This window comes from Aotus nancymaae, unplaced genomic scaffold (genome assembly GCF_030222135.1).
Source record: "Aotus nancymaae isolate 86718 unplaced genomic scaffold, 86718_ANA_hifiasm-v0.15.2.pri h1tg000011l, whole genome shotgun sequence".
Taxonomy (NCBI): Eukaryota; Metazoa; Chordata; class Mammalia; order Primates; family Aotidae; genus Aotus; species Aotus nancymaae.
Genome location: NW_026988422.1, coordinates 51,598,266 through 51,620,459, shown reverse-complemented (window position 1 = coordinate 51,620,459; position 22,194 = coordinate 51,598,266). Strand labels below are relative to the sequence as shown.

General features: G+C 44.8%; 1 protein-coding gene across 3 annotated transcripts in view; it reads left to right on the top strand.

Moving 5' to 3' along the window:
• ZFYVE26 (zinc finger FYVE-type containing 26) overlaps positions 1 to 17,363 on the top strand; it is a 67,313-nt gene extending 49,950 nt beyond the window's left edge. For all 3 annotated transcript variants that reach the window (XM_064374977.1, XM_064374979.1, XM_064374978.1), the window contains 10 exons: positions 2,258 to 2,405; positions 2,659 to 2,868; positions 3,359 to 3,577; positions 7,753 to 7,950; positions 8,665 to 8,864; positions 9,713 to 9,854; positions 10,158 to 10,217; positions 11,422 to 11,604; positions 12,486 to 12,530; positions 14,929 to 17,363. In XM_064374977.1, coding sequence (XP_064231047.1) covers positions 2,258 to 2,405; positions 2,659 to 2,868; positions 3,359 to 3,577; positions 7,753 to 7,950; positions 8,665 to 8,864; positions 9,713 to 9,854; positions 10,158 to 10,217; positions 11,422 to 11,604; positions 12,486 to 12,530; positions 14,929 to 15,132 — 1,609 coding nt within the window. In that variant the 3' untranslated portion in view covers positions 15,133 to 17,363. The remainder of the gene's footprint in view (positions 1 to 2,257; positions 2,406 to 2,658; positions 2,869 to 3,358; positions 3,578 to 7,752; positions 7,951 to 8,664; positions 8,865 to 9,712; positions 9,855 to 10,157; positions 10,218 to 11,421; positions 11,605 to 12,485; positions 12,531 to 14,928) is intronic.
• The last annotated feature ends 4,831 nt before the right edge of the window (positions 17,364 to 22,194 follow it).

Below are 22,194 nucleotides of genomic sequence, written 5' to 3'. Positions count from 1 at the left end.
GCGGATCACCTGAGGTGAGAGTTAGAGACCAGCCTGACCAACATGGAGAAACCCTGTCTCTACTAAAAATACAAAATTAGCCAGGTGTGGTGGCACATGCCTGTAATCCCAGCTACTCCAGAGGCTGAGGCAGGAGAATCACTTGAACCTGGGAGGCAGAGGTTGTGGTGAGCCTAGATCGCGCCATTGCACTCCAGCCTGGGCAACAAGAGTGAAACTCTGTCTCAAAAAAAAAAAAAAACCTCAGCTGGGTGCAGTGACTCTTGTGTTTAATTCCAGCTACTCAGGAGGCTGAGGGAAGAGGATCCCGAGGCCAGACCAGGAGTTCGAGACCAGCGTGGGCAATGTAGTGAGACCCAGTCTCTAAAGACATCAAAATAGAAATTAAGTCATCACCTACTTCAAATGTTTTCATTTTCCAAATATACAAATATATTATGGGTACTGATGCTTTTATATACTTTCCTCTCCCCGTCCCTACATTGTTAAGAATGACTGGGGTACATAATCCCTTTCTAGGAAATTGGTGGATAAGTCAGGATCCACAGAGTTTTTTTGCTGCAGTTATAAGACAAGATTCAGGAACCTTGAGTGTAAACTTATCTGAGTAGCACTAGAGAGTATAGTCTAGTCCTCCAGGCTTTCTGTCTTTATAAGGTTTTTACAAGCATCGGGTGAGATCACAGAAGGCAGCCCTAGTAGGCTATAATGAGAGCCCATCCTTAGCCCAGGGTGAGGATGTCAAGTGTAGAATATGAGTGAAGGGCCAGGATGCCCCCACCCAGAAGCACCTCTAGGGAATGGTAGTGATATGACCTGTGCACTAACCAGGAGTATAGGCCATTAATACTGAATCTATGCCTCTCTCACACACAAAGGAGGTTCAGAAGGACCAAAAAGCAAATGGGTTACTTGTAAGCCCCCAACATTCAATGTAAAGGCTTTGCCTCAAATAACCCTGAGCATCCCTACTCCAAACATGAATATCTAACATTGAGTGCCAGAAAAGTTCCAGACACTATGCTAAGCCCATTTACTTGGGTTATTTTATTTTATCCTTAAAACTCCACTGTTACAGTCATGCATGGCTTAATGACAGGAATATGTTCTGAGAAAAATGCATTATAGGTGATTTCGTCATTGTACAAACACCATAGAGTGCACTTGCACAAACCCAGAGAGAATAGCCTTCTACACACCTAGGTTATGACCTATTGTTCTAGGCTACAAACCTGTACAACTTGTTACTGTACTGAATACTGTAGGCAATTGTAACACTATGATATTTGTGTATCTAATATAGAAAAGGTACAGTAAAGATATGGTATTATGGCCGGGCACGGTGGCTCACTCCTGTAATCCCAGCACTTTGGGAGGCCGAGGCAGGTGGATCACAAGGTCAAGAGATCGAGACCATCCTGGTCAGCATGGTGAAACCCCGTCTCTACTAAAAATACAAAAAAATTAGCTGGGCATGGTGGTGCGTGCCTGTAATCCCAGCTACTCAGGAGGCTGAGGCAAGAGAATTGCCTGAACCCAGGAGGCGGAGGTTGTGGTGAGCCAAGATTGTGCCATTGCACTCCAGCCTGAGTAACCAGCGAAACTCCGTCTCAAAAAAAAAAAAAAAGATATGGTATTATAATCCTATGTGACCACCATTGTATGTGCAGTTTATTGCTAACTGAAACATCATTATATGGCACATGACTATATATCCATTTTACAGATGAGTAAATTAAGGCAGTGAGAGGTTAACTAACTAGCTCCAGGTCGTAGAGCTACTAAGTGATGGAGCCAGGATTCGGTGTGACTCCAGAGCTTTCACTCATGGCGTCTATGCTATGCACCTCTCAATTCTCATGATCATTTTCACAATGAAAATGACGTAGGCCTGTAATCCCAGTACTTTGGGAGGCCAAGGTAGGCGGATCACCTGAGGTCAAAAGTTCAAGACCAGCCTGACCAAGATGGTGAAACCCCGTCTCTATTTTAAAAATACAAAAATTAGCTGGGCGAGGTAGCAGGCGCCTATAATCCCAGCTACTTGAGAGGCTGAGACAGAAGAATCATTTGAACCCAGGAGGTGGTGGTTGCAGTGAGCCAAGATCGGACCACTGCATTCCAGCCTGGTAATAGAGCGAGACTCCACCTCAAAAAAAAAAAAAAAAAGAAAGAAAATGGAGTAGGAAACCTTTAAGCAGCTACTCTTAGTAAGACTGTGGGGAGCCTCATCGCCTTGCCTTTTTCCTCCTTATAGCTACATCAGCAAGGTAGACGTGCTGAATATTTTAGTTGCTGCTGCCTATCGCCACGTGCCGTCTTTGGATCAGATCTTGCAGCCAGCTGCCGTAACTAGGCTAAGGAACCAGCTTTTGGAAGCCGAGTACTACCAACTGGGCGTTGAGGTGAGACGAAGACAAAGCTTACTTCCACCCTACTGTAATGAGTTGCCTTTGCTTAGCCTTGCAGACAGGTATTGCCTTCTCTCAGTTGCCCTGGCCATGGGGAAGAATCAGGGGCATGACTAGTTTGTCAGCTGAGGAGTAATGGCAGATAGTGGGGATGAGGTGGTTGGCAACTTGGGAATAGAGTAGATCTTTGGGACTTTTAGGCCTGGATGTAGCTACCATTCACTAAAAGGAGCAATTTTTCTCCCAGGTGTCCACAAAGACTGGACTTGATACCACTGGGGCATGGCATGCTTGGGGCATGGCCTGCCTCAAAGCTGGGAACCTCACTGCTGCACGGGAGAAGTTCAGTCGCTGTCTGAAGCCCCCGTTTGACCTCAATCAGCTGAGTCACGGCTCAAGGCTGGTGCAGGATGTGGTTGAGTACCTGGAGTCCACAGTGAGGCCCCTCGTATCCTTGGTAAGAGAAAAGCAGGAAGAGTGCCTGGCTCAGAGAGGGAGGCCCAGGAATAACAATGACCTCGGAAAAGAATCAGCGGAAATTCAGCTGACAGTGTCAGTCCTGGCTCAGCAGCCAGGTTTATGTATTTTTTGTTTGTTTGTTTTTGTCTATTACATATAGCTAGATAAGTAACTATATATAGTTAGATGCAATTTTTTTTTAAATAAACTGTAGAAAAATGATTTTTAAAAGATAAAAATGACATATAATCCCATACACAGACTCATTAGTGTTAAGATTCTGGTGAATTTTCTATGTTTTTTAATGAAATTGGAGTTGACCCATGTCATAATATATAGAATTGTATATCCTGTCCGTTTTTCTACCATTGACACTGCATTATGAACATTTTTCCACATTGTTAAATATTCTTTGCAAGCAATATTTTCAGTGCCGGCTGAGAACTTTTTGAGTTTGACGTTTCTCTGTCATTCTCCTGTGCTGTCAGCAAGATGACGATTACTTTGCCACCCTGAGGGAACTGGAAGCTACCCTTCGGACGCAGAGCCTTTCTCTGGCAGTGATTCCTGAAGGGAAGATCATGAACAACACCTACTACCAAGAATGCCTCTTCTACCTGCACAACTATAGCACCAACCTGGCCATCATCAGCTTCTACGTGAGGCACAGCTGCCTGCGGGAAGCCCTTCTGCACCTCCTCAACAAGGTGGGACACGGACACAGCTCAACAAGGCAGTGCCTGCCTTGCTCCTCCGGCTCCGACCACTCAGCCTTAAGGGGAACAATAAACCCCTGACACTTAACCCTGTGTTGAGCTGTGGGGCCATCTCTAGCAGAGTCAGGTCAAAATGGAGGACTCTTCACAATCGTTATCCAGTGAGTGTGCAGAAGTCTTAGCCTGGATCCCAGATCACTGTCCTCACCAGCAATGGCACGTTTCAGTCCATCTTCCAAAACTTGCAGCAGAATCGGATAGTGGTTAAGAGCGTGGTCTCCGGAATGAGATGCTTAGTGTGAGTCTTGCGTGGCCTGGGGCATATTGCTTAGACTTTCACATGCCTCTCTACCTGGCCTGGGATGGCGTCCAGCTTCTGACCCAGATGCTGGTCCATTCATTGTTGTTATCACAAGGACCAGGAAGCACCCATGGCACCAATTCTATAGTTGAGCCCCGAATAGATGATTAAAGGAGAATATGCTCTACTTTTTTTCCTCTCCCATCCTCTGCCCACCTCCCACTGGAAGTAAAGCCACCACTGAAGCACATTATGTCTTTGGAGCCCCCTGATAAGCAATCAGGACCTCATTTTACCATGACCCATTTTTTTGTTTTTGTTTTTTTTGAGATGAGGACTCACTATGTTGCCCAGGCTAGAATGCAGTGGCATGATCACAGCTCACTGCACCCTTGACCTCCTAGGCTCAAGAAATCCTCCAACTTCATCCTCCTGAGTAGCTGGAGCTACAGGTGCATGCCACTGCACCCAGCTGCATTCCTTGTTTTATCTGAATGTTCCATAATAACTTTTGGAGAAATTGGATGAGATGTACCAAATTTTATAGAAAATTTAAGGAGCTCAAGGCAGACTTTAATTTCATTCTGCCACCCTAATTCAAAACAGCAGCCAATGCAGATGTTCAGATAGACATGTTTTCTATTGATCCAAGTGAAATCAGCAGTTCACAAAATTATTGTGACTATACCCCACAGGACAGTGAAGGGGAGGATGTTTTCACCAGTGCTTTACTACTGACTGTTCTTAGCTACTAACCAGGTCTCAAGAATAATGTGGAAGTCATGTTACGTGGAGTTGAATTGCTAACTTTTTTCCTTTTCTTCAGTTTCCAAATTAGTTTAGCAGTAAAGATGCTTCTCCCAGGCACAAATTGAGAATGGAAATCACCTAGTTCCGTTCCCTCTGACAGCTGTAATCCAGAGCTAAGCTGCTTACTTCATTAGCTTCGTATAAGCTGACGACAGCAGTGCCCTTGCTTTATATGTGTCAGAGCTAGGAAAGAAGCCTTCTTTTTATCTCCTGTAATCATAGTTACCCTTGAACTGATATATCTTACCTTTATTTTCAAGCAGGTAGGGAGAACAGGAAAAGACACTGTGAAAATTGCACCTGAATGCCTGGAGCATGGAAGGCATTCTGTTTCTAGCCTTTTCCCTGTGTGTTTCGTCCCTTTGCCCATGCTGCCCCCAGAATGAGCTTGCTAAAACATAAATAGACTCATCTTATTCCCCTCCCTAAAAGGCCTTCAGAGGATCTCCATGGCCACAGGATGAACTCCAAATTCGTTAGCATTCTACAGAACTCACCAGGATCAGGCCTCCTTATTTCTCTAATTTATTTTCACCACTAATCCTATCTATACCTTAAATTCCAGACTCATCAAATTACTTAAATTTTCCTGATTTACCATGCACTGTCTTAGTTCCACCAGTCTTTTTGTGCTATTTCCGCTACCTAGAATGCCCTGCCCCTCCTTGTTTTCTTTTAAAAATTCCTGTTTATCCTTTTAGTATCCTTTCAGGCCCTCTCTGTTGAGCATTCACAGAACACTCAAGCAGCATTAACCACCATTGCCCCTGGTACTGCGTGAGATTATCCTACTGGATTGCAACTGTTTGTTTACAATTGAGTCTTTCTATCTGGACCAAGAAGGCCTATATTTTACTTATCTGTGTATTCAGGTACCTGACGTAGTACCAATTATGAATAAGTGAGTGGATGAATAGATGGCATGGAAGTTCTTGAGGTGTTGCTCTTCTGAGGTATTCCATCTTTCCTGCAGAGCTAATGCCCCTGCTTCTTAAAATGTGGCCTACAACTTTTAGATTAGGTCTGTTTTTCTCTGTTAGGAACAACCTGAATCAGGAAAGACACCCCTAACCCTCACCCACTATGAATGTTCTCAAAGCTCAGATCTGCTTTGCTTCCAAACAGCTTGTGCCCAGTGCCACTGTGCTGGCATGGTATACCACTGTGACCATCCTTGACTCTCCACTAATTACTCCTAACCTCAAGTCTAAATGCCAAGATGATTATTAAATAGCCGAGGACTATTATTCTGGGCACTAAGGATACAGCAGTAAAAAAAAAAAAAAAAAAAAAAAAAAAACAGACAAAAGGCCAGGCATGGTGGCTCATGCCTGTAATCCCAACACTTTGGGAGGCTGAGGCAGATGGATTGCTTGAGGTCAGGAGTTTGAGACCAGCCTGGCCAATATTGTGACACCCCGTCTCTACTAAAAATACAAAAACTAGCCGGGCATGGTGGTGCACACCTGTAGTCCCAGCTACTCAGGAGGCTGAGGCAGGAGAATCACTTGAACCCAGGAGGTGGAGGTTGCAGTGAGCTGAGATTGAACCACTGCACTCCAACCTGAGTGACGGAGGGAGATTCTGTCTTTAAAAAAAAAAAAGACAAAAACATCTACCCCCCATAGTAGGAAGAGAGATAGTAAACATGAGAAATAAAATAGATAGTGGTAGATGATGAATAAGAAGAAAAATAAAATGGGGAGGAGGAAGGCGTGGCTTGTACAATTTTAGACTGGGTGCCCAGGGAAGGTGACATCTGAATAAAGTGCCAAAGGACATAAGGAGCGAATCACATAGATCTATGGGGAAGGCACAGTCCAGGCAGAGGCAGTGACGAGGGCAGAGGCCAGGGTGGCTAGAGCAGAGTCTGCTGGGACAGGATACTATCAGATAAGGTCAGAAAGATCACAGGCCAAATCACGCATGACCTTGTGGACATTGTGAGGGATGAGAAGGGAAACCCCTGGAAGACTGTGAGCAAGAGGAGTAACGTGATCTGGCTTAGGTTTCAAAAGAGTCACTTGGGCTTTGTGGGCATTAGACCGACAAGAGGTAAGAGTGGAAGCTGATAGACCAGGGAGGAGTCTGTTTTAATAATCCAGGCAAACTGATGGTGGGATCCACTGTGGTCCAAGGGAGGTGGTGGGAAGTGGCCAAATTCCATGTGCTGTAATCATGATGGTGGAGCCAACAGGATTTGCTGATGAATTTGATGAAGGAGTATGAGGGAAAAGATGACTAAGATGACTATATCCAATTGTCTGTACTCAACATGTCCACTTAGATCTCCAAGTGGACATGTTGAGTAGACAGTTGAACATAAGTTGGATGTAAAGTTCTGGAGTTTGGGGGATGAACAAACTGGAGATGGGGATTTAGACATCATCAGCAAATCAACAGTATTTTAAGTAATGAGCTTGGATGAAATCACCAAAAAAGTGAGTATAAATAGAAAAGAGTGTAGGTTCCTCCTAAGCCCTGGGGAGATTGGGAGGGATCAGCTAAGGAAATTGAGAAGGAGCAGCCAGAGACTTAGACAGAAAATCTGGAGAGGACAGTGTGCTGGAGGCCAAGTGAGGAAAGTTTTTCTCAATTAAAATACAAATTTATTTTTTAAAAAGGCTTTTTAAGGCGGAAGAAGCCATCTGTGTCAAAATCTGCTGAACAATCAGGTTGAAAATGAGGATCAAGAATTAACTGTTATATTTGCACTTTAGTGGTCACTGGTGACGTAAGGGGCAGTTTCAACAGAAGTTACGGGTGCAGAAGCTAGATTAGAGTGGGTTCAAGAGAAAAATCACAGGAGGGAATTGGAGACAGTGAGGATAGATAACTCTGTCAAGGGGCTTCTCTGTAAAAGGAAGGAGAGAAATGAAGCAGTCGCTAGAGTGAGATTCTCAAAGGTGTCTGTGACACATAAAAGATTAAGAAGCACTGCTATGGGAGGATGCTGAAGGTCCATCAATAGAAAGAAGGTCCATCACTGTCTGGATCCCAGACAGTGCCAGAACCGGGCTCAAGACTTCTGACTTCTCGCCCTGCCCTGCTCCAGGAGAGTCCTCCAGAAGTTTTTATAGAAGGCATTTTCCAGCCAAGCTATAAAAGTGGGAAGCTACACACTTTGGAAAACTTGCTAGAATCCATTGATCCAACCTTGGAGAGCTGGGGAAAGTACCTGATTGCTGCCTGCCAACATTTACAGAAGAAGAACTACTACCACATTCTGTACGAGCTGCAGCAGTTTATGAAGGTAATGGCAGCCCCTCCGGGCCTTCTCCCTCTGTCACTGATGTCCCACCCTGCAGCGGAGGCAGTACCCAATGAGGAAACGAGACTGTCATTGGTCCCTGGCCTTGCTATTTGGCTGACCCTAGAGCAAATCCATGCTGCTCTCCAGTATTGTTAAATAATATTAGGATTTCCATCCTAAGTTTGGAGGCAGACTTTAATCCTGTCAGTCATGGCATTCTTCGGAATGCAAGGAATAGATAAATTAAAAAAAAAAAAAAGAAATATATGGTAGTTTCAAGATAAACATGAGGCATGAATGTAGAATTCACAAGGAATGATGGAAAAGTTAGTGTTTTTAGAGAAAATGCATGAAGGGAGAAGGAGCACGTTCCTCCCAATCTGTCTGAGGATTGTCAGTACTAAATGACAGAGAAATTGAATTATTTAATGCCAAAGTACAAGTAAAGCCAATTTGAGTGGAGAATCAGAAATATCTTCTTGTGGCATCTCTTCAGTGGTAGAATAATGTCCTACCCAATGACTCCACCAGTCAGTGCACTTCAGGATCTCTTGGACCTTGGGGTGACGAGCTCAAAATACCAGTTCAGCTGGTGGTGGGAGTGGGTGCTGGAAATGAGGTCTCATAGGTGGAAATCAGATGAGAATTCTCATTACACCCCACCCTCCAAACCCCTGATCTACTTTGACCTGAACATTCATTTTTCTCTTCTAGGACCAAGTTCGGGCCGCCATGACCTGTATTCGGTTCTTCAGTCACAAAGCAAAGTCATATACAGAACTGGGAGAGAAGCTCTCATGGCTACTTAAGGCCAAGGACCACCTGAAGATCTACCTCCAAGAAACATCCCGCAGCTCTGGAAGGAAGAAAACCGCCTTCTTCAGAAAGAAGATGACTGCAGCTGACGTGTCAAGGTAGCTGGAGGTTCAGGGGACCATTGGTGTGAGGCAGAAAGGCTGGGACCAGGTTTCTGTTGGTGATGAAGCTACTATTGTCTATTCCCCAAACCATTAAAAAAAATCTAAAAGGAATCATCCCTGGATGACCGTGTCTAGTACAAGGCTGGGAAAGCGTACAGAGGAGCTGGTAGGGGGAGTGGGGAGTGGAGGGAGGATTAGCATCACAAGCTACAATCAGACTACACTCCAAACTCCTTACAGTAGGCAAAAAGGGTCCTGCACATTCTGGCCCCTGCCGATGTCACCATCTTTATCTCCTGCTACTCTTTTCTTTCTAAGCGTCGATCCCTGGCCTCCTCAGGGCTCCTCGGCACACAAAGTCCTGAATTCCTCTCAGCTTTTATACTTGCCAGGCCCTCTACATAGAACACAGCATCTGGAGTAAACGCTCTACCACTACCATTTATTACCTCCATAGGCTTAATTGCTAACCATTTTATGTGTTTGTTTACTATTCATTTCTCTTCTAGCCTATAAACTCTGAGGGCAGAGCTCATGTCTCTCTTGACCTCTATTATTGTACCTGGCACATAGGTGCTCAATAAATACTTATTGATTCAATGACTGGACCTTATCTGGTTCCACAGTGCACCGTAATATTGTGAGTCTATGCAGGACACAAGACCACCATTTTTTTTTCTTTTCATAACTGCTCACAAGGCATTTGGGGTCTCTTTTCCCTCTTCATCATTTCTTTTGCCTTTTCCATCACCATGTTATTTGGCTTCTCAGTCTCCTGGCCTCAGTCCTCTCACTCCTGGGGCACCTCGTGAGGCTGGACTATGCATTTCCTGTCATTATAGGCACATGAACACACTTCAGCTGCAGATGGAAGTGACCAGGTTCTTGCATCGGTGCGAAAGTGCTGGGACCTCTGAGATCACCACTTTGCCTCTGCCAACCCTGTTTGGAAATAACCACATGAAAATGGATGTTGCCTGCAAGGTATGTGCAGCGTTTGGACCTCTGGAAGACTACTGTCATCTTCTAGAACTCCTATCATAATTGCCGTTGTTTAGTGATTATTTCATTGTTTGTGTGATGTCTGCCTCCCCACTAGAATATGAGCCACAGAAGACTGGCGATCAAGTCCATTTTGATCGTTCTTGTATCACTAGTGCCTGGCACTTAGCAGGGTCTCAACAAATAATTTGTTGAATAATGGAATAAATAGGGGCCTTCATTCTTGGTTAAGAGGATACACTAGTAATTATTACTTTTTTAAGCATGATTCCCTTTCCTTTTCAGGTCATGCTGGGAGGGAAAAATGTAGAAGATGGTTTTGGCATTGCATTCCGTGTTCTGCAGGTATGACTTGGATTACTGAAATCACACTGAGGACAATCAGCACTTGACCACAGTTCCGTGAGAGATTATTCTTTAGGAAATTCTTATCCCAAGAAAAGCAGATTTACATGCACATTAGGGATGAAATCAAGGAGGTGACTATTACAGAACTGGGTCAAATTCAAGACTCTAGGCCACTTTGCCAGAAGACAAGTAACCCATGACAAATTCATCAAAAGCTACCAAATAAACACCAGGAGCCAGGTCTCAGACAGTTCCCCACAGCTGTTTCCCTGAGAAACACTGTTCATTCTCACAGGGAGCATGGCTGGAGGGGTGGTCAGGGCTTTCCACTGGCCACAAGGGCTGTTCCCCATCCTTGGTCTGTACAGGAGCTGGCTGGAGAAATGTTTTCTGTTGCTTGTCATAAAAGGACACAGGTGCGTTTGTGGCACTGGAACAGGGGCTGGAAGCAGGGCACTGAAACCATGAGGGGTAGAGTCTCTGCAGACCCGCCCACCACCACAGCTCCATACAGAAACCCCAGGAGCTGACAGCAGGCAGCTTAGGACAGGCAGGGCATTTATACATTGTGCATGTATCAGCGATCAATGGCTTCATGCATGATTAGTCAGGTGTTTTTCTTACCAACTATTTTCAGTGTTGGACAGAGCTAACCACACACAGATACCCTGGTAGGCAGGCAGAGGGGCAGCTCTGTCCAGGCCCTGTGGCATAAGGGTTCTCCTAGACCAGGTTTAAGGTGTTTATCTGGCAATTTCAGCAAATGAGTCTTTCAGTGAATGGGCCTGTTAATGGGTCTGTTTCTGAACACTAAGTCACCTACCTCTTAACAGAGCACCAGGTGTCCAGGGCAGCAAATACCAGCCCCCAAAGCTCATTTCTCAAGAAAAAGCAGACTTATTAGAGAGAAAATGAACTAGTCTTAGGATCTGGATAAGAATATTTTCAGTAAGTGCCACCGCAGCAAGTGAAATGTACCATTTTAGATACTATGGCTGCAGTTTTTGTGAATGCTTCCTAAATATCTACCTAATTCCAAAGAGGAATTTAAGCTTGCTTTTTGTTTGTTATATTTATGTTTTCTACTGTGAATCAGTATGGCTTATCTACACCAAGCATAGTGAGAGCTGTTAAATGCTGCCTCCCTCCCCACTGTTAATGTCCCCTGCATCTAAGCTCATCACCCCATGTTCTGTTCTAGGACTTCCAGCTGGATGCTGCCATGACCTACTGCAGAGCTGCCCGCCAGTTGGTGGAGAAGGAGAAGTACAGTGAGATCCGGCAACTGCTCAAGTGTGTCAGTGAGTCAGGCATGGCAGCCAAAAGTGACGGGGACACCATCCTCCTCAACTGCCTGGAAGCGTTCAAGAGAATTCCACCCCAGGTGTGCTCCCTCCTGTACCTCTCAGCTCCTCCATCAGTTTCAGTGTCTTCACATCCCCGTCTTTATTCTGTTTCCCAGAATGTGCCTGAAATTCTACAAGATCCTTTTATCATTCTGAACCACTCTGCAATAATGGCCTCACCCTAACTGACCCTTCCCTGTAAAGAAAATTAATGGAGATGATGTCTATACCCAGAATGTGGCCCTCAACATCCCATTGTGTAATTTTGTTTGCACCTGGAAGTGTCTATGGAGTTGAGCTTCTTCCTGCAATTCTAGAGGAGATCAGGGTGGGCCAGCAGATGACCTCTGAAGCCTGTTACCTGCAGAATTGTCCTCCCATGGTGGCTTTTTGGAGTGAACAGAGCCATATCCATTTGGGAAGGCTGAGGACAGGCCTCTTGGAAACTGTTCCTTCTCCCCAAATTCTGAAGCTTAGTGTTATAATTAGATTTTCTTTCTTGCTCTTAAAGCAGGACTTGAGTTTAAAAAGAAGAGTCAGCTCGGTGTGATGTCTATAATCCCAGCTGTTCTGGAGGCTGAGTGCGGAGGATCACTTGAGCTCAGGAGTTCTGGACTGTGGTGTATTATGCCGATACATACCACCAGGTTGCCTAAGGAGGGGTGAACCGGCCCAGGTTGGCAATGAAGCAGGTTAAAATTCCTGTGCTATCAATAGTGGGATCCTGCCTGTGAAAAGCCACTGCACTCTAGCCTTGGCAACATAGTGAGATCCCATCTCTTCAAAAAAAAAAAAAAAAAAGCCAGGCAGGCATTTTCATTCTGGAGTCAGAATGGCTGGGCTCAGGCTGGGTTGGGCCCTGGCTCCCAGATTGTGGGACTCTTCTCCCTCTCACAACTGCTGTTTCTGTTCTGTATAGGAGCTGGAGGGCCTGATCCAGGCAATACACAATGATGACAACAAGGTGAGCGAAATTGTCTCCAAACCCCAGTGATGCTAATGAATAGTGTCTCAGGCTTGCCTTGTCACCTTTATCCCTTGCTCCCCACAATAGCTACATACAACCCATATCTCAGCTTCTTTATTATCAGAAGTGGAGCTGGGGCTTGGATAGGGGTATAGAATGGAGGGAATAGATGGGAAGCAGGTGAACACAGACCGCATGAGTCCCCAGGACAAACATGTCCCAGACTGCTCTTGAATCTCTGTTTTATACTCATGCTCTCAGAGAGCCCCAGGAAATCCCTCACCTCACCTCCATCTTTGGGTGGACTGATGGAATGAGGTTCCCAGAGTAAGCAGGTATCTCTTTATCCTAGAGGGAAAAAGGTACAGTAAGAAAAAACCCCACCCCACGCTTTGACCAACAATGTCCACCAGTGTCTCGATCTCCAGAATGAACCTCTCCTCAGGGGCCAAAGAGCTTGTCCCTGTTTGGGAAATTGATGAACCTTTGTTTCCTGTTGCCTTTGGGAAGAGTGCCAGGCAGAATAAAAATCTTCCCAGATGCCCCCATTTGTGGCTGACCACTGGACTGATCCTCTGGCCATCTGCAGGAAGGGCCCCGGGCCAGGAGGGCCACGAGAAAGTCAAGCCAGTCTGAGCTGCCCTGGCCAGTGGCAGAAAAGTTATCTGACAGCTGAGTCCCCTGTGATGAAAACTAATGTGAGGCAAAGAACTTCTTACATGCTTCCCATGGCAGTATTGCTAATCCCTGGACTGAATTTACTGGGCATTTTTCAGTCTCCAGAGTTAAGGAGAACAAGTTCTAAACCTTTCTTCATTTATTTCTGTAACATAATGAGCTCCTTGGAAAGGATGAAATTCTGACATCCTGAAATGTAGAGAATTACTTTTCTAGAGTCAGATTGAGACCCCCACAGCCAGGATAGATGCCCAGGTCCTCTGATTCCCAGACTGCGGTTCTTTCTTAAGCCTTCATTGAGCCTCCCATTCAACAGGACAGAGACCTTATTCCTGGGAAAGACATACACTGAAATAGAGACAGTCCTTATTACTTTTTCAGGTATTTTTCTCTCAGCAGCTGTCTCATGCAGTTAAATGATCTTAGGCCACGGGGTCTTGCCAAAAAACAGCTTCATTCAGCTCCATTCCAGAGTCTCTGGCAAAATGTCCTTCTTCTCTTGGTATTTTGCCTGCCAACTTGTGATATGTATTTAGCTTAGCATATGTAGGTGCTAAGGGGAGCTGAAGGCCTGGGGAGAGCTGACATCCTAGGGCAGCAAGTGGATCCCAAGAAGCACAGGACTGGATCACTTTAGTGACCTCAGAACGTGCCAGACATCATCTAGCTGTAGGAGATTATCTGTGATTCAGCTTAGAGAGGAAAGAAAGACTTTAGTGACCAAAACAAATAATGGAGCATTGACACAGGAAGCAAGGAGAGTCCCTTCCACTAACCAACAGGGATTATTGCAGCAGAAAGGCAGCTGCTGGCAGAAGCTCTGTGGCAGCTCATGAAGGCCTCTCTGCTCACTAGCCTAGAGCACTGGCTATCCAGGGGGTGCTGGGGAGACCAGGGCCAGGAAGGAAGGGACTCTTGTCTCCACCGAGCTGGGGATTCTTGAGATAGCGATGCTGGGAGATACATACACACATATGCACATCCTGAAATGGCTGCCTCTGTCCAAACAGGCAGAGTCAAATCAGGTCTAAGTGGGGTTAGACCTTGAGTCAACTTTTTCCAATTGTGTGTATGTGTCTTCCTCCCCAAATTTCCAGTAATTATAAAAAATAACTTTAGATTCAGCAGACTGAAAGCAGAAAAGTAGAGGAGGATCTCTGCGTCCATTCTAGGATGGATGTTTTAGTCATTCCTATAATACATACTCACTGAACACCTACTATATGCCAGGCCCTGTGCTAGACACCAGGAAGACAAGGAATAGAAAAAACAGACACTACTCTTGCCCTCATGAAGCTTAAAGTCTGATCAAGGAGACAGGCATCAATCACATAATCACCCAAGTAACTGTAAAATCACAACTCTGGGCGAGAGCAATGGCCCTGAAGCTCAGAAGAAGCCAGAGAGCCTGGGAGAGTGAGGAGGAGGAGGGTGTCAGAGGGGGTGGACAGAGACCAGACTGCCTGCTGACCTGCCTTCTTTTTTAAATTCTAGCTTATGTGTAATAACTTTTTACACTATAAAATAACATAGTGTTATAGCTTATTTCCGGAATATTTTAAAAGTTATTATAGTACCATAAAATGCACGAATCCCATCACGAATGTGGCCGGTGACATGTGATATCTGTCTGCCCGAGCTTTCTGCTGCAGCTCTGTGTACTTGATTTGTCAGTGATGGATGCCTTTCTGCTGTCTCTTTTATAACTGACTGCCAGGTTCGGGCCTACCTGCTGTGTTGCAAACTACGTTCTGCCTACTTGATTGCTGTGAAGCAAGAACACTCACGGGCCACAGCCCTCGTCCAGCAGGTTCAGCAGGCTGCCAAGAGCAGCGGGGACGCAGTCGTACAAGACATCTGTGCCCAGTGGCTTCTGACAAGCCACCCCCGGGGTGCCCATGGCTCAGGCTCCAGGAAATGACCTTGGGCAGCGGGGCTAGGAACGCGTGGCCTGAGAGCTGGGCAACAGCAGTGACGGCGATGCCCTCCACCTCTTTCCTCCTGTGGAGTGGGACTTCTATGGCTCTGCCCTAGGTTGGAAAGAGCTGGATTGGACCCTACTTGCCTTCCCAGGCAAGGATAGGACCTTTCACGCAAGTGCCATGTTTCTCTAAATTTGTGGAATCTATGTGTGTTTGTCTGGAGAGGGCCAGTTCTTTCTACCTCAGAGTGAGTGAGTGTGTGTGCACACACATGTGCATGTTCCTGTGCACTCATGTTTACGCCCAAGCATTTCTGAACAAATGAAACTCTTCTCCATTGAAAAGAGGCACTTTACTTTAGACTTGCCACTCTGAAAACCTTCCCTGCGTTTTGGTTCTTGACCCGGGTTGTCCTGTTTGTACAGTCCCCTCCCTGTGGACCTGCTTTAGTAGCTCCTCTTACCTAGAGGGCTTTTACAGAGAATTAGAGCAACACCCAAAGGATTCCCTCTTTTCCTTCCTTCACTTTCCAGAATTCAGAGATGGCTTTGGGGCAAGTGCTACCTGCAGAATAAACCTGTTTTCCAGGTGTCTCTTCTCCCAAGCACTAGAAGTCCTGGAGTCTGTGGATGGCAGTCTGAATAGAAGGGTTTTCAGGTCCAGGCATTTGAAAGCTGTGGGTGCGTGTATAAATGATCAGGTCTGCGAGGCTAACACGGGCAAGAGGGTTTCCATCACATTCATCCAGTGGGGAAAGAAAAGCAAACCATCCAAACAGGGATACAGGGTGCTGCTCACAAGCACAGAGCTGCCTCTTATGAATCCCTTGCTGCAAAGTTGGCAGGTGAGAAAATGTAACTTCCTCTTTGAGAGTCTGGGGAGAGAAATGGTGGCCAGGATCCTAGGACTGAGTGGCTCGATTTTACCTATTTGATCTGCAATCCTGTTCATGCTCCTTGGATTGGTTAGGAAGCTGCTTCCTCTTTCCTCCTGCTTCCATTCAATCTCTTCAGGACCACAGGATGGATATGCAGACATGTGGGGTCATTGAGAAGGGAGTGTGCTTCTTTTCTCTATCTTAAAAGAGGGACTCAAGGGTTAGCTTTGTCTTAGAAGGGGAATCAAGGGTTGGCTTTGGAATTGGGCCCCTGGACAGCAGAACAAGGGGATAATGAATAGGTCACATCCGGTTGGTGGAAAACTAGGTGAAGTGCTTCTTTAATATGCACTGGCTTGTCTTCCCACCTAAGATGTGACACTTTGAGAAAAGGTGTATCATACTCAGTGACTTCAGTTTGCAAATGAGGGGCCTAAAGAAAGCTCTGCAGCTCTGAACCTCCCACTGGACAGAGCTCAGCCTATTGGTCCCACTCATGATGCTGAGACAAACAGAAACTGGAAGCTGAAGTCAGTGTCTCTGGTGCTTAGAAACCCTGTGGATTTCCCTCTGAACCAAGATTTTTAGTAGTAAACAACTCATGGACATCTGTCAGATGAGAAGTTTTGGTCCTGTTAAAGAGGAGAAAGAATGGCCAGGTGTGGTGCTAACACCTGTAATCCTGGTACTTTGGGAGGCTGAGGCAGGCAGATCACCTAAGGTCAGGAGTTTGAGACTAGCCTGACCAATATGATGAAACCCCGTCTCTACTAAAACTACACAAATTAGCTGGGCATGGTGGCAGGCACCTATAATCCTACCTACTTGGGAAGCTGAGACAAGAGAATTGCTTGAACCTGGGATGCAGTGAGCCGAGATCACGCCATTGCACTCCAGCCTGGGCAACCAGAGTGAAACTCCATCTCAAAAAAAAAAACAAAAAAAAACAGAGGAGAAAGACTATAAGGAAATTACTAGATCCATTTGGGCTAAAGTTTGGCTTTTCCTTTCTTGAGTCACAGAACATATCCATCTCCCAGGAAATATCCTTGTCTGGCATCTGCTTGCCCTTCTGAGTCTGCCTTTTTGCACTGAACATAAGCACTTTATACTAATGAGTCACGAATCTTGCAGCCCTTAATTTGGGATAAGACCAAAATTTCCTTTTTCCTATAACTCATCAAACTATCAAATTATAGGCAACCACTGACTAAACTGACATAAAATGAAGCTAAAAGCTTTGAACACCATGCTGTAGTCTCCATCAGAGAAATGCCACCAAAACAGATATCCATGTTGAGGGGTTGAACGTTTTACTACAAACAAGCCACAATAAAGTGTCTATCCAACGAGTTTCTCAGCTTCATAACTGCTTTGTGCTGTCTTGCTCCTACCCTTCTCATCCTTTTTCCTTGTGGAGAGAAAAGGTAGGTGGGGAAGATCAGATGGCTTTCAATTCAGACTTACTCTAAACATTCCCCATAATGACTGACTAATGATTCTGCTTAGGATTTATCTCAAGTTTCCTACGTGTTTAAAACCATTAGTGCACCCTCTACCACCAGAAAACTTTTTTTTTTTTTTTTGCTTCATTTGGGGGATGGGTAGAGATAGGTAATACATTTATAAGGTGAAAACTCCCTTCCACCCTGTGCCCCCAGCCCAGTCCCCTCTCAGAGTCCACCATTGTTATCAGTGTCTGGCGTATAGTTCCAGAGCTACTATGCATAAACAGGTATTAATTACTAAAGTGTTCCATCATGAATATGTACTATAATTATTTAACCCGTTTCTAATGATGGACCTTTTATGTTGTTGCCATCTTTCGTCACTACAGATTATGCTGCATTGAATTATCTTGTCCAGAATTGGTGGGTCAGAGAATAAATGCATTTAACAAATATTGCCAGTTACTCTACAAAGAGGTTGTAGCAATTAACTCTCCTACCAGCACTGTAGAGAGTACTTGCTCTCTCATACCCTTGCCCCAACAGTTACCAAACTTTCTAGATCTCTGCCAGTCTAATGGGTGAAAGATTTCTTCTTTAGTGAATTTTTTTTTTTCCTGAGACAGGGTCGAGCTCTGTCACCCAGGCTGGAGTGCTGTGGCCCAGCTAACATTTTTATTTTTTTGTAGAGACAGTGTCTCACTATGTTGCCCAGGTTGGTCTTGAACTTCTGGGCTTAAGCAATCCTTCTGCTTCATCCTCCTAAAGTGCTAGAATTACAGGGCCACTGCCCCAGCCCTCTAAAACTCTTTGAAAAGCTGTTTGTCATTTTAAAAACCCTATGTATGTTTTCAATGTCAACCAAATTGTCAATCTTTGAAACTAGGTGTAAGATCTTTGGGGAAAGCAGAACTCAAACTTAGCTTAAACTGTTTTCTTGCCACCCACTCCAGGCCTACGTTTGCAGTACAATACTTGAGCCATGGACAGAGGCATCACTGCTTATAATCTCCTTTTCCCAGAAACATGATCTCATCCAATTTCTCATGTTTTATATACATATATATGTTCAGGGATCATTTCTATAGTTCATTACTAGAGAAGAAGAGAAGTTTCTCTGAACATGTAGAGTACCAACTAAAGAGCTTTTGCACAGTGAAAGAAACTATCAGGGTGAACAGGCAACCTACACAATGGGAGAAAATTTTTTCAATCTATCCATCTGACAAAGATCTAATATCCAAAATCTACAAGGAGCTTAAACAAATTTACAAGAAAAAACCCCATCAGAAAGTGGGCAAAGGATATGAACAGACACTTCTCAAAAGAAGACATTTATGGGCCGGGCGCGGTGGCTCACGCCTGTAATCCCAGCACTTTGGGAGGCCGAGGCGGGTGGATCACGAGGTCAAGAGATCGAGACCATCCCGGTCAACATGGTGAAACCCCGTCTCTACTAAAAATACAAAAAATTAGCTGGGCATGGTGGCGTGCGCCTGTAATCCCAGCTACTCAGGAGGCTGAGGCAGGAGAATTGCCTGAACCCAGGAGGCGGAGGTTGCGGTGAGCCGAGATCGCGCCATTGCACTCCAGCCTGGGTAACAAGAGCGAAACTCCGTCTCAAAAAAAAAGACATTTATGCAACCAACAAACATGACAAAAAGCTCATCATCACTGGTCATTAGAGAAATGTAAATCAAAACCACAATGAGATGTCCTCTCATGCCAGTTAGAATGGCAATTATTAAAAAGTTGGGAAACAACAGATGCTGGTGAGGCTGTAGATAATTAGGAATGCTTTTACACTGTTGGTGGGAGTGTAAATTAGTTCAACCATTGTGGATGACAGTGTGGCAATTCCTCAGGGACCTAGAACCAGAACTACCATTTGACCCAGCAATCTCATTACTGGGTATATACCCAAAAGATTATAAATCATTCTACTGTAAAGACACATGCACACGTATATTTATTGCAGCACTATTTACAATAATAGCAAAGACTTGGAACCAACCCAAATGCCCATCAATGATAGACTGTATAAAGAGAATGTGGCACATATATACACCATGGAATACCAAGCAGCCATAAAAAAGAATGAGTTCATTTCCTTTGCAAGGACATGGATGAAGCTAGAAGCCATCATTCTCAGCAAACTAACACAGGAACAGGAAACCAAACACCGCATGTTCTCACTCATAAGAGGGAATTGAATAATGAGAACACATGCAGACAGGGAGGGAAATACCACACACTGGCGCCTGTTGTGGGATGGTGGGAAAGGGAAGAGAGAGCATTAGGACAAATACCTAATGCATGCAGGGCTTCAAACCTAGATGACAGGTTGATAGATGCAGTAAACCACCATGGCACATGTATACCTATGTAACAAACCTGCACGTTCTGCACGTGTATCCCAGAACTTAACGTAAAATAAATAAACTTTAAAAAACAGCTCTAAAAACAAACAACAGTAATGATTAAAGTAGACCTGAAAACCACCTGGTAGTGGACATAGCACAAAAATATGTCACAACAGAGGAAACTGGAACACCTAATCTAAACCTAGGATAGATGACCTCTATGTTTAGAAACCTGAGACACTCCAAGGTTACCAGATATCTTTGGTTGGAGCTTAAGCAAAGTAGATCAAAGGCTATTAGATTCTTTTAATACCCAAGCAACCAAATATCAATAGTCACGCTAACCGCCAGAGGAAATGGCCTTTTCCTGGTCTTCATCTCTTCTTCCACAGTGACACTGTTGACTGACCTATCCCTGAAATTTCCAGTTCTTCCACAACATGTTTATTCAATATCTGGTTACTGAATGGCTTCTTTGGTGAAATGCTTTCCTGCTCGCTAATTCTGCATGTTGTTATTTCTGCTTGGAGCCCTTTCCTCAGCACCTCCTGTACCCTACCCTCCAGTCTACCATTGTCAAACCTTTTCCTTCAGTCCCGCACTGAGTGCCATCTCCTGTACAGATTACTCACTTCTCTGCCTACGCTTTCTCTTCATCTCACTTCAAGACAAATTCCTCAAGGCTCTAGCCATTCCCTCTTGACACTCATACTATCCCATACAATCCCATAGCTTCAGCAGTCATCTTGACTGCCCCCCTGACACTTAACTTTGCCCCATTAACTCTTTCCCACGTCAGATCTGCCTTTTGACTACCTCCTGGAACTCACCACAAAACTGACCTGCACTTAAAAATATTAGCATATCCAAAATGGAATGCATTCGATTCTACTCACAAACCTGAACTTTCTTCTTCAGTGAATATATAGTTTTATTTTATTTTACTGAGACAGGGTCTGGCTCTGACACTCAGGCTGGAGTGCAGTGGTGTGATCACAGCTCACTGCATCCTCTGTCTCCTGGGTTCAAGGCATCCTCCCACCCCAGCCTCCTGAGTAGCTGAGGCTACAGTGTGCGCCACCACACCTGGCTAATTTTTGTATTTTTTGTAGAGATGGGGTTTGTTTGTCATGTTGCTCAGGCTGGTCTCAAACTCCTGAGCTCAAGCAGTCAGCCCACCTTGGCCTCCCAAAGTGCTAGGATTATAGGTGTGAGCCACCGCACCCAGCAGTGAATATGTAGAATTAAAGAATGTTATTATTACTGTCATGCATGCTGCCTGGCTAGAAACCTCTGTGCTGGCCAGGCATGGTGGCTCATCCCTGTAACCCAACACTTTGGAAGGCTGAAGTGGAAGGATCACTTGACCCCAGGAGTTTGAGACCAGCCTGGGCAACATAACGAGACCCTCACTACAAAAAAATAAGAAAATTAGCCAGGCATAGTGGTGGGCACCTGTACTACCAGCTACTCAGGAGGCTGAGGTGGGAGGATCACTTGATCCCCAGAGTTGGAGGCTGCTGTGATCCAATATTGTGGCACTGCATTCCAGCTTGGGAGACAGAGTGAGTCCCTGTCAGAAAGAAAAGAAAAGAGGAAGAAAGAAAAAGAAAGAGAAAGAAAGGAAGGAAAAGAAAGAAAAAAGAGAAAGGAAGGAAAAGAGAGAGAGAAAGAAAAAAGAAATACAGAAAGAAAGAAAAAGGCAAGAGGAAGGAAGGGAGGGAGGGAAAGAGAAGGAAAAAAGGAAAGAAAGGGAGGGAGAGAGGGAAAGAAAAAAGGAAGGAAGGAAAGAGAGAAAAAGAGAAAGAGAAAGACAAAGAGAAAAGAAAATGATAGAGGAAGAAAGAAAGAGAAAAGAAAGGAAGAAAGAAAGGGACCTCCATGCTGGACTGTTTCTTCCCCCACCTCCTCATTGGAAAACATTCAAGTACCTGCCATGCCTCAAGCTATGTCCAGTAGAAAGTCAAATCCTATCATCCTACCTTCCCAGCCAGAAGAACCTGCCCCTTCTACTTTATCACTGTAGTTCAGGTCCTTGTCACCTCCTCCTCTGACGGTCATAGAAGCCTTTTCATCTCAAACATTCATCCTTGAGTTGCACCTTCCACCAACTCCCTATGAACAAATAATAATTCTAGATGAATCAAAAGACTTCTCTATAATACTGAGGTATGGAGAGTCTAAGCACATACAGAGCCTAGGATCCTTGAAAGACTTGATATTTTTTATTGTGCTAAAATATACATAATATAAAATGTACCATTTTAACCATTGTTTAGTGTACACTTCTGTGGCATTAAGTACATTTGCATTGTTGTGCAACCATCACCACCATCCATCTCCAGAACTTTTTCATCCTCCAGCTGAAACTGC